Source organism: Chrysochloris asiatica, unplaced genomic scaffold (genome assembly GCF_000296735.1).
Source record: "Chrysochloris asiatica unplaced genomic scaffold, ChrAsi1.0 scaffold00032, whole genome shotgun sequence".
In the NCBI taxonomy this organism is placed as follows: domain Eukaryota; kingdom Metazoa; phylum Chordata; class Mammalia; order Afrosoricida; family Chrysochloridae; genus Chrysochloris; species Chrysochloris asiatica.
In genome coordinates, this window is record NW_006408550.1 from 10,191,367 (window position 1) to 10,204,101 (window position 12,735).

General features: G+C 38.0%; 1 protein-coding gene across 1 annotated transcript in view; it reads left to right on the forward strand.

The window, feature by feature from the left end:
• Window positions 1-8,494, forward strand: part of LOC102817221 (myoD family inhibitor domain-containing protein-like) — a 92,890-nt gene extending 84,396 nt beyond the window's left edge. Inside the window, exon 4 of the mRNA XM_006859357.1 lies at window positions 8,230-8,494. Within this exon, the coding sequence (XP_006859419.1) occupies window positions 8,230-8,477 (248 nt within the window). The 3' untranslated portion in view covers window positions 8,478-8,494. The remainder of the gene's footprint in view (window positions 1-8,229) is intronic.
• The last annotated feature ends 4,241 nt before the right edge of the window (window positions 8,495-12,735 follow it).

Genomic DNA, 12,735 nt, shown 5'->3' on the forward strand with positions numbered 1-12,735 from the left:
ATCTTCCAGTATGGAGTATCGGTCTCCTTCCAGTTCATTTGCCTCAGTCACTTTAACTCATTTTTGGATATGTGCTGATATGGTCATCTGTTTCTGGTTTTTTAGGCATATTCAGGAGTTATCTGTGGCCTTGATACTTAGATGGGTGTGTGTTTTGGTATTTTTTATGCTTTCTGATTGCCTCCAGGTAGATGTGATCTGGAGATGGGCTTCCCTTTTCACTCTTCTTCCTGAGAAATTTCAAGATTCCACTGTTGGTCATTATGACGTAACTCAGGATTTAATTTTCAGCCTATTTCCTTTTTAGTTTGCTTGTCCTACTTCACTATCCCTGTTCAGGCCTTTTTCCTAGTGATAAACAGTTCAGGACCAGCTGTGGCCGTTTGGCGCTGGCATTTAGCTTTAAATGGAAACTGTCTCTTTAAGATTTGAGGAGATCTGTGTGCATGTGTAGTAGAACCCTCCTGGGGTGGGGGTGGGGTGTCCACTTGCTCAGGCACCCCCTTAGTCACCTGAATGGAGGTGCGCAGACAGCAAGAGACCAATGAACAGATATATTTGAAAAAAAAGAATGTTCATACCTTTGTCTCTGCATTTCTGTCAGGCATCCATGGCTGCTCTGATCCTTCCCATGCTTGGTCTTACCCAAGATGGCAGCTCTGGGAGCACCTGGATTAGAAAGCACTGGATTTCTTGCTTCTGCTACAAATTCCCCTAGCTGTAAGCCTTCAAACATTCTAAATACTCCTTTATATGTGGTTCAGAGTTCTGGCACCATCCCCTGAACCTGCTTGGTCCAGTATTCTGTTTTGTTGCTGATGGAGCTCTTCACTATACTTCCACCCATTCCTCCATCTTGTTAGATCTCCTCATAATAAGTTTTGTTTTAAAAAAAAGTTAAAAGATTCTTCTGTATCAATTGATTTTTTGTAGGATTCTTCTTTCATTCTTCAAATCCAGTGTTCTGGAATGGAAAGTTAATGTCTCAATTGTTAGAATTAGTTTAGATATTCTTTGAAGACATTGAATAGAACTGGATTTCTGTCAGTCAAATACTATTTCTTTCTTATTATCAATAATAAGACAGCTAACGCTTCCTAAGATCTTAAAGATGGTAAAGGAAAGGACTTTAGAATTATATGTTGTTTTAAATTTAGTGTATTGTGATCTTTGATTTTCCACCTTTTTATCAGTTAATATCAAAGATCACAATTTTCCACCTTTCTGTTACCTGCTCCTCGGAAACTCTATACAGGGTTGCTATGGGTCAGCACTAACTTGACAGCACTTTACAACATCAGTTAATAGTTAATAGGAGGGCTGGTATGGTGCTGGTATGGCTAGTTCACTGGACTGAAAAGTCGGTTTGAACTGCAAGGTTGATGGTTCAAGCTCACCAGCTGCTCCTTGGAAAACCTGTGCAGGGTCGCTATAGGTCTGAACTGACTTGACGACACTTAACAACAAAAATAATCAGTTAATGAAGTTTGATAAATAAAAGTTTGATAAATAAAATGTGATAAATAAATGTGATTTAGAGAGGAAGCACTAATGGTATCTCATGAAGTAAAAGAAAAATAAAGCTCTATGGTACCACAGAAAGTGATAAAGCAGTATTGATGGTGGTGGTTTTGTGCCGTGGAGTTGGTTCGGACTCAAAACACTATACAATGGAGTTGAGAAAAATAAGGAAGAAGTCAGAAAAGCACTACAGGAACAATCAAATAAGATAGATACAGCATTGGAAATAATTCAAAGCCTACAGAAAGAGGTCCAAATGATTAATAATTGAATATCAGAAATGGACAATGAACTGAAGAGTTAGAAGCCAGAACTAGTGATCTAGAAGATAAAAATCTCTCAACACTACTAAGATAGAAGAGCAAGCACAAAAAAGGATAAAAAAATCCAAAGAAGGCCTAGATTAATGTTGAACAATATGAAAAGGAATAACTTAAGAATTATTGGCATTCCGGAACAGGAAGAATCACACAAGTCCACAGACGAGATAGTTGAAGAGCTTCTGGAAGAAAATTTCCTTAACATTCTGAAAAGCGAAAATATAAGCATTCAAGAAGTTCAACAAACCCGGGGAAGGGCAGATGCTAAAAGAAAATCATGAAGACATATCATAATCAAGCTCTCCAAAATCAAAGATAAGGACAGATTCCTGAAAGCAGCCAGGGAAAAGAGAAGTGTTACTTACAAAGGCAAGCAAATCAGATTAAGCTCGGATCTCTCAGCAGAAACCATGCATGCCAGAAGGCAATGGGAGACATATAAAATCCTGAAAGAAAAAACAAAACAAAACAGCCAACCAAGAATCCTCTACCCAGCAAAGCTGTCAATCAAGTATGATGGTGTAATCAAAACATTCCAGGATAAACAGAAGCTAAGGGATTTTGCCAAAGCCAACCCTGCTATGAAAAAAATCCTAAAAGAAGTTCTGTGGACTGCACAGCGTTTCTAAGGCTGTAAATTTTTATGAGAGCAGAAAGCCTTATCATTCACCACAGAACAGCTGGTAGTTTCGAACTGCTGATCTTGCCGTTCACAACCCGATTCATAACCACTACGCTATCAGTGCTCCTTACTATGTCTTTATCACATTTACTAATGTAAAAACTCCTTTTATTAGAGACGGGTAGAAAAACGATTCCAGAAACGATGGAAGATCCAACCCAGAGTCTGTTTCTTATGAAATTAAAAAAAAAAAAAAAATGGAATTCTGAAAGTCAGTCACTTTTTGTAGAAAATAAAATGTGTTAATCCTAGTTACATGGATGTGGCACTGCAAGATAATGCACTGGACTTCAAGGTCAGTTTGAGCCGCAAAGTCAGCAGTTCAAACCCACCAACCACTCCTTAGAAGCACTATACAAGATTTCTGTGTTGGAACTGATTCAACAGCACTTAACAAATTAAACAGCAGTTTAATTTTTGCACTCCTAGTTGAATAAGGTTCTGTTGTAGTGCTGTAGGATCCGCACTGAACTGAGAACCACAAGGGCGGTGGCTCAAATCCACCACCGCCTCATTGGAAACCCTATGCAAGGTAGCTAGGAGTCAGAAACAGTGCAACAGCACTTAACAACAACAGTTCAAAAAGAATACCAGAAAGATGCTATATTAGTTATCTAGTGCTGCTGTAACTGAAATACCTGAAGCGGGAGGCTTAACAAACAGAGCTTTATTTTCTCACACTGTAAAAGGCTAGAAGTCTGAATTCAGTATGTTGGCTGTAGAAGGTCCTTATTTCTTCAGTTTCTGTCTTTCTTTGACTCCCTGGTTATTTTCATGTAATGTAGCATCTAACGTTCCCCACTGCTGCTCCCCTGGCTTGTTTGATCCCTTTTATATCTCAAAAGAGATTGATTTAAGAAACACAGTACACGAATCCTTACTAGCATAACAAAGGAAAACTCTCCCAAATGGGTATTTAACTACAGGCCTAAAGGTTAGGATTTGCAACACATAATATGGGGACAAATTTCAGTCCATAACAGATGTTTGCATATGTTTTATCAACTATGCAAAGACATTGGATTTATGGATCATAGTAAACTATGGATACCATTACTAAGAATGGTGATTTCTAGAACACTTCATTATGATCATACAGAACCTGTACATAGATCAATAAGCAGTAGTTCGAACAGAGGGAAGCTGCATAGGTGTGCAGCAGGTGTCTATCTTATCATCTTAATTATTCAATCAGAATCTTGGTGTGGTGCTGTGGGTTAATACACCGAACTGTAAGGTTGGTTTGAACCACAAGGTTGGTGATTCAAGCTCACCAGCCACTCCTTGAGAACCCTATACAGGATCGCTATGAGTTGAAACAGACTCACAGGCACTTAACAACAACAACAAAAAAAAACAATGCTAAGCAAATATTTTCAAAAAGCTGGACTGTAGAAGAACACAGCCTCTGGATTCGAGAAAGACTCCTTAACAGCCTGCAATGTGGAGATGACACAGCTTTACTTGATGAAAGCAAAGAGAATTTGAAGCACTTGCCAATGAAGGTAAAAGCCTTCAGTCTATATTACACCTAAATGTGTAGAAAATGAACATCTTCACACCTGGGCCCATATTATCATGATAAACAGTGAAGATATTGAAATTGTCAAGAATTTCATTCTACTTAGACCAACAATCAAATCCAATGGACACAATAATCAAGAAAGCAAAAGATATGTCACATTCGGCAAATCTGTGGCAAAAGCTTTTTAAAATTCTTTAAGAATTTTGCTTTTTAAAAGCAAAGATGGCCAACTGATTTTTTACAAAGTACCTAAATATATCGCGTGGGGGAGCAGATAGTCTCTTCAACAGATGGTGCTGGCAGAACTAGAAAGCGATATGCAAATGATTGAAACAAGACCTTTACCTTACGCCTTATACAAAAACCAACTAAGCATGGATTAAAGACCTAAATGTGTGAATCCGAAAATTATGAACGCCATCAATGAAAAAATAGGGACAAATGTGAGGGCTCTAATTCAGGGAATACACAGACTACCAAACGTTTTGAAAACTACACAAATAACAGGAGACAAAATAGATGATTGGGACATACTAAAAATTAGAAACTTATGTGCATGAAAAGACTTCACCAGAAGAGTAAAAAGGGAACGGACAGAACCAGAAAAAGTCTTTTGCAATGACATATCAGACAAGGGACTCATTTCTAAAATATATAGGAAACTACAACAAGTCTACAAGCAAAAGACAAATAACCCAATTAAAAAATGGGCACAGGACATAAGCAGACATTTCACTAAGGAGGAGATCTGGGCAACCAACAAACATAAAAAAATATACATGATCAGTAGCCATTAGAGAGATGCAAATCAAAACAACAATGAGATATCATCTCACACCAGCAATAACAGCAAAGATTTAAAAAAGCAGAGGACAATAAATGCTGGCAAGGATGCAGAGAGACTAGGATGCTCTTGTATTGCTGGTGGGACTGCAAAATGGTCCAACCTCTCTGGAAAGCAATATGGCACTTCCTCAGAAGGTTGGAAATAGAAATACCGTATGATTCAACAATTCCTCTACTTGGTATTTACCCACAAGAAATACGAGCCACAAAACGAGAAGATATATGCACGCCAATGTTCATTGCAGCACTATTTACAATAGCAAAAAGATGGAGGCAGCCAAAATGCCCATCAGCTGTAGAATGGATAAACAAACTGTGGTACATACACATAATGGAATGTTATGCTACCTTGAAGAACAACAAGGAAAGCTGTAAGCTATCACATAACATGGATGAACCTTGAGGATATTATGTTGAGTGAAATTAGTCAGTCACAAAAGGAGAAATACTGCATAAGACCACTACTGTAAAAGACTAAGAAAAAGAACTCATCCTAAATGGGTGAGGGGATTCTTTGCTGTTTACCGGGATGTTGGGGGAGTGGTGAGGGGAAGGTGGAGCACAGGGTAGGGAATAGATTACAGGATAGTTTGGGTGCTAGGGAGGGGGGCAATACAAGAGAAGTGGAAGGGGAATGGAAGAACAAAGTGGATGGGAAAACAATTAGGCAGGTTTGCATGTGCTAAGTGGGACAGAGGTAAATAATGATGTATGCATAACCTTGGAACAACAGGGCTCTAGGATACAGGGATTGAGGCATAGTTGGAATGGGCAAAAGTGGGGAAATAATGTTAAGATGCTTGGCTGTCTTTTGAATCTTGGTTTCCCTGGCATACCATTATAAAATAGACACTTGAGGGGGAGAGAAAGGAATAGCCAGAAATATTACAATAGAAAGCCTGTAAGTCTGTCTTCTGCCTATAACTGATTGGAATACCTAAAATGGGGCTGCAGCGTGCCCAGTGAAGGAAGCTTCCTGCAGAGCTGCTGCATTACATAAGACCATAGGTGGGATCCTGAACTCCATCCAGAATCTTCTGAGGTGGGAAGTTTCCACTTGAAAGGACAAACAGACTAGCCTGGAGTGGCTAGAAGAACAGAAGATACCTCCTAAAAGACCAGAAAAACACAAAACAATATAGGCCGGCTAACTAATTACTGCAAGAACAAACAAGTGGCTTGTCAAGTTGACATCAAGGCAAGTGGTTGGGTCCCCTCAAGGCAAACCCGCTTCTAAGACTAAGGCTCAATGGGAATGCACACTCTGATTGGTGACCACTTTCCTCACCAACAAGGGAAAATGAGGGAAAAACAGCAATGAAGTTGCAAACGAAGCCCTACAATGTTCAATAGACTCCTGTGAATCCTTTTGGGGACCTGGTTGGCCAACAGTGTTGCAAGACCTGGGGACTCTTGGGCCCAGAGTCAGAGACATAGCCACAGAGGACTAGAGTGGAGAGTGAAGTGTCCAGCTTATAAGAAGAGAGGGCATCTGAACAAGAACACCCATACTTGCAGATAATATCCACTTGACCTGCTTTCAATGGCTGGATGATCAGAGCTCAATTAGAAGAAGGAAGAAGAGGAGAAAAAGAGTAATCTGATACAGTTTGATGAACTTGACCTACACCTATGGATGCAGTAGCTCAAAAGAGGGAACAAATCTTTATAGCGAGGATCATTCCCACCCCTCCATACACAGAGTAGCAGGGATGGGCAGCTTGAACATTGGCTACCTAAAATGGGGTGGGCTACAAAGGCAAGAAGTGACTGGCTTACAAGCTTTCAAGATACAGAGGGTGTGGAGGAGGTAGAATCTCCACTTAGTAGTATCCAATCTATTTAGGCAGGGCTGATGAAAGGAAATGCGGAAAAGTCTCTTGTGTGATACAATAGTGAATAATTGTTACCAGGACTGATTGTGAGGGTTGGAAATGTAAAGGCAGATGTTTTGTAGAGCAAGGACAGGAGTGATAAACTCTGCAGACCAGGAGCAGAGGTCCCTGGGACCATCAAGGGAGAAGAACGGAGAGTGGGTACCCAGAGAAGCAGTGATGCCAGAGATGGAGGCAGAGACGATGACGTGGAGAGATGAAGCAGCTGGGGACTTTAGAGAGGGAGAGGGGCTGTGTGTTGATGACTGGGGGCAGGCTTTGGTGGGTTGATGATGCATGGAGGAGATTGTAACCATGGCAATGAAACAATATATAATAGGATGAATGTAAAATTAATGTTCTCCCATGTAAATTATCACATAATTCACAATAAAACATTAAGGGAAAAAAAAAGGAAAACCAAAGAATTGACACATTGTGGTTTTGTCCAAGAATATTGAATATACCACAGACTGTCAAAGGATGAACAAATCTTATAGAAAGAACAGTCAGAATATTCTTTAGGAGTGGGGATGGCTAGACTTTGTCCTGCTTGCTTTAGACACATCATCAGGAGGGACTAGTCACTGCAGAAGGACTTCAGGTTTGGTACAGCAGGGTCAGCAGGAATGAGGGAGACCCTCGAAAAGTTCAGTTGACACAGTGACTGCACCAATGGTTAGACAAGTAGCAATGACTGAGGATAATGCAGGGACTCATTGCTTGTTCTGTTGTTTATAAGGTTGTTATGAATTAGAGTTGACTCAGTGGCACCTAACAACGGAATGTTTTAAAATTGTTTTCCCAGATTTTAGCAGGTATGTGGAGAAGTTGAAGTAAATTTCTGTTAGAAGGACTTTAATAAATGTTTTAATCCAGTGCAGTCATTCTAGTCTAGTGGCATCTAGAGCGGTAGGGAACAAGGGTCATGGATAATAGGCATAAGGAAGTGATACCTAGGACCCAAGACCATTGAACACTGTGTGCGAATAATAGCACATATAGACACACATTTTTTTGTTTGTTTGTTTGTTTGTTTCCTAGGTAGCATAGTGATTATGAATCGGGCTGCGAACCACAAGGTCAGCAGTTCGAAACTATCAGCTGCTCCGTGGGAGAAAGATGAGGCTTTCTGCTCCCGTAGAGATTTACAGCCTTGGAAACCCTGTGCAGGGTCACTATGAGTCGGAACCGACTCGATGGCACATACCAACAACAATGTAGAGATCACTCACTTAAATTTTAAGTTAAGCTCTTTTATGAGCCTCCATCTTACAAAAGACCTCTAGGATTGTTTACTATTTGGGCTGTGGAGTATTTAAATATTTCCATCAATTTTTATCGTCCCATCTATTGAGGCTTACTTAATATATTTATATATATGTGTATGTGTGTGTGTATTCATATTTTTTTCTTTTTTCTGTTTCTCACAATATGGTCTCCTCACACCTGGGACTGAAGACTGCTGTGTCCACTGTATCCTGGCATGCTTGTTCTGTGAATTCCTGACCCTCTGCAACATTGTGCTGGGCCAAGCTTCGTGCGGCATCTGCTCCTCAGAAGTCTGCTGCTGTTGCTGTGGAGATGATATGGGAGATGACTGTAACTGCCCTTGTGACATGGATTGTGGCATCATGGATGCCTGTTGTGAATCATCAGACTGTTTGGAAATCTGTATGGAATGCTGTGGAATTTGCTTCCCTTCATAAATATTTATCATTTGTTTCATTTTAAAACTGGAGAGTGTTTTAAAGGAAAAAAAAAAAAAAAGTACAGGGTAAGATTCTCATGAAACCACCCAGTACTTGCACTGTTTACTCATTATTTTAAGTAATCTCTGAAAGTCTAGTTCTCTGACCAAATCTACATGGTTTAATATGTGAAATGTTAACTAGGTTTTAACTTTTTTGTAGGTTACAATGACTGAAGGTCATTTTGATTCCCCCCCCCCCCGAAAAAAAAAAAAAAGTTAAATGTTTTCTCCTTTTTAATTGATATTTCTGTTTCTTTTAACTATTCTCAGGAGCCCTTTGCTCCAAATACATTTTTTTCTCAGTGGGTATTTAAGCCAGACAGTTTATTTTTGATGTTTATATATAAATAGTTAAAATAAGCATTCTTTGCTTTAGGGTAAACCTTGGGAACAAGCACACACAACAGTTGGGGACCTGTGTTGGCCTCCTTGCGCCCGTACCCATGGAGACATTCAGTACTCATCCACAGGAGTATGCCATTTAAAAAAACAGCAGACAATACACTGCAAATCCAGTACTGTTGAATCAGTTGTGACTCATGGTAGTCCCACGTGGTATAGGGAAGTGCCATTAAGTCGCTTCACTCATAGTGATCCTGTATAGGGTTTCCAGGTTCTGGGTTAGTGGTCAAGCACAAATTATTTGCACCATTTCAGTGCAAAGGCTATCCAATTATTGTCAAGTTGATTCCAACTCCTGCTGACCCAGGTGCCTCTGAAGGACTCTATTCCACGGGGTTTTCAATGACTGATATTTCACAAGTAGATGGCCAGATCTTTCTTCTGAAGCATCTGTGGCAGGACTGGAACCTCTGACTTTTGGGTTAGCAGCCATATACTCCAACCATCTGTACCATCCAGGGACTCTTTGAGGAAAGACACTCATGAACAATGAGCATACAAGGCGTAATGTAACAAGGATTATAAAAGAGAGAAACTCAAAAGGCAATTTGGACACAGACAGAGTGTCATTTTCCCCCAGAAAATCCAGGATAGCTTCCAAAAGGACATGACATTTGAGGAGTCCTGGTGTGGTGCTGTAAGACACACACTGCAAACTGCAAGATCGGCAGTTCAAATCTACCTGCCACTCCTCAGAAACCCTCTAAGGGTTACTATGAATCATAACCAAATCGTTAGCACTGAACAATAGAATCGCTATGGTATCCTGGTGGCACTGTGGGTTAGGGATTGGTCAGCTAACCTCAGGCTTGGTGGTTCAACCCACCAGTCCACTCTGTGGAAGAAAGATGAAGCTTTGGCTCCCATAAAGATTTAATCTCAGAAACCCTATATAGAGTTGCTCTGAGTCTGAATCCACTTGATAGCAATGAGTTTGGTTTGATTTAGTAGGACTGCTTGATGGAGTGTTTAATTAAAGCACTCAACTGTTAGCTAAAATAAAAAGCTCAGTGGTTCAAACCCACCAGCCACCCCATGGGAGAAAGATGTGACTGTATTCTTCCATAAAAATGTCCAGCCTTGGGGACCCTCTAGGACACCCTGCTGTGTCCTTTGGAGTCGCTGTGATTCAGAAATGACTTGGTGGCAACAAGTTTGCTTTAGTGTCATTTGTTTCTCAATAGGATCACTTTAAGGTTGGTAGGAGTAGTAATAGCCACAATAGGATGCTAAGCAAATTCATCTGCTACTTGAATGTGCTCTTTAGATTTAGGACAGTGTTTTAGGAGGAGAGTACGAACTGTTTGTATCATAATTCGTTAAAAGAAACATGCCTGAATTTACTCTCATTTGTTTTCGTTGACAGGTAAAAAGACAGCTCTTTTTTTGAACTATAAAATTTAAGATTAACTAGAAAAATCAAATTTTCAGACAAATATTTAAAGTGTTATGATAAAGTTTTGGATTAAAACAAGATAACCTTATTAAAATATCCATTTTATAAAGAATCTGTAGTACTTGTAATATATTGTATTTAAATTAAGAGGGTTGTTTTTTGTTTTTTTTTTTCAGTATTCTGATTTTGATTTGTTCAAAGACTGAATTTTTTTTGTTGTTGCAAGTTTCAGCCCCTCTTTTTTCTCCTGTCATTTTATTGTCTTCTACTGTGGTTTGTTTTTATGACCAATGTTATACTTTGTAAACACAGTGAAATCTAAATGCAAATCATTCCTTCCAATGTGGTAGAAATCTGGTAGATGCCTACTACTATGATCTAAGTTTCACTATTGTGATGTAATGTTAAATTAACCCATTTTAGCAAGTTATAAAAAAATTCAAGTGTAAAGAAATAAATCATGTACATGACGAATGAGAGAGTTCTTGAGCTGTAGAAACTTTGTGTGGTTCTGATGAAGGAGAGGATTTTCATACCATGTACTCTCCTACTGCCTCAGAGCTCTCCGAAATTGGTGTTTGGTTTGATTAAACATATTTCCTTGTAGAAGTTTTGAAAGTGCTCTTCTAGATTAATAGTTAATTTATCATCAGTTTTTCTGATGAATATCAAATTGATAGCAAGAATAAAAGAAAGCATATTCTCTGGAAACCTTTCACAACCTAGCCACTTAGAAGAGATTTTATATCTAAAGCATGGGAATGCCACCTATGGTTTTTATTTTGATATGAAACCTAATTTCTACTTCTGTCATTAGTTAAGAGATTTGAAAAAGGAAAATAAGGTGGCAAAACTGTTGAATCCTTTTTAGGGTGTTATTTGCACATGGTAAAAAAAATAGCCTTTAAATTGTTGAGATTAAGTAGAATTCTATTAAACAACAATCATTTTCTTCCTTTTCTAAAATGTCTTTCATTTATTACACCAAGAGAAGGAAAGCATTGTACTATTGCTTAGTAACCAGAATCTGAATATTTACATATACCCAAATCTAATTTATGTTTATGTATTAGAACATAAGATTATCATCTAATATTAGGCTTATAATGCCTTCTAGGGACCCGAATTGCTAGAATATTTCATTTTCTCTCCTGTAAAATGTTCAAGCAAGTTGGTTGTCTAATATTTAAATGTAGTCTGCTACTATTTGTGATAAAAATACTAGCACCTTTGAAATTATGTTTGTCTGTAATAAAGAATATTAGTGGATAGTGGGATTTTATGTTCATATTTATATTCACAGTACTTCTCCTTTAATGTCTACTTCAGGCAACCATTTTATAAAGCAACTTGTATAATTTTTTTTAAATGCAAAACGTACAAGTAGGAAAATGTGAAAAGTTTCAGCATATTTTAGAATTTCTGGTTGTAACATGTTTGTTGAATTGTATGGCCATCACGACTAAGTGCTATAGTTTACAGTTTTAGATCTAACCTCTTTTCAATGTGGAAATTTAATCAGAAATGTTTTTAGACTGGGCCTGTATGATTCTGAATACTCTGTTTTTAAATAATAAGAAAGACATCTTATTGTGCCTTTGCATAATTTCATGTTTAATTGAAATCCAAGAATTAATTCAAATATAAATTTTAATGAATTTAACTGTAATAGCAAACCAAAGATTTTTTTCTTTATCGTGTTACATCCCTTTCTGAAGATTTCCTCTTCTCCTTATGTAAAATCACCTGGCTTATGCTCATAAATGAAAGATGCACATCGATTTGTACTACAGCTCATAGTTGATAAATGATCTCATAGTTCTCTTCACAAAATTCACAACTGGTGAAATACAGTGTTCGTACTTTCTTTTAGTGAATCGTTTTCATGATTTACTTTGAAATTCTCTCTCAAGTGTTTTTTTTTGTATATATTGAGATTAAACAAGGAGTTAAAAAATGTTTAAATACCTGCAAAATTGTATAATTACATTTCATGCATTTCACACAAAAGTAAATCACTAGAAGTATTTGCATTCCAGGTTCTTTTGGGAAACATTTTTTTTAAGTAAAAAGACATGTTTTGCAGTTAGTATTTAACTCAAGCAATTCTTTTATTTTAAAAGTCTATTTAGTGAAATAATAATTTTTATATTTTCACAGTGTGTCAACTGTTTTCATTTTCCTCAACTAAAGTAGTCAAGTGTTATCGGACTAGTTCAAGAAGTAACCAAGGAAACCTTATGTAATAACTTTACATTCTTTCTCCATACAAACTCTAATCAGTGCCCTAAATTCTAATGTGGTAAACCTCAAGTGGCACTGCCTAACATAAATAAGACTCAAATCAAGAGACTCAGTGGTATGCGTTTTTAAGTTCTAGTTTAGATGCTTAGATTTACTCAACAGCCTAATGTTT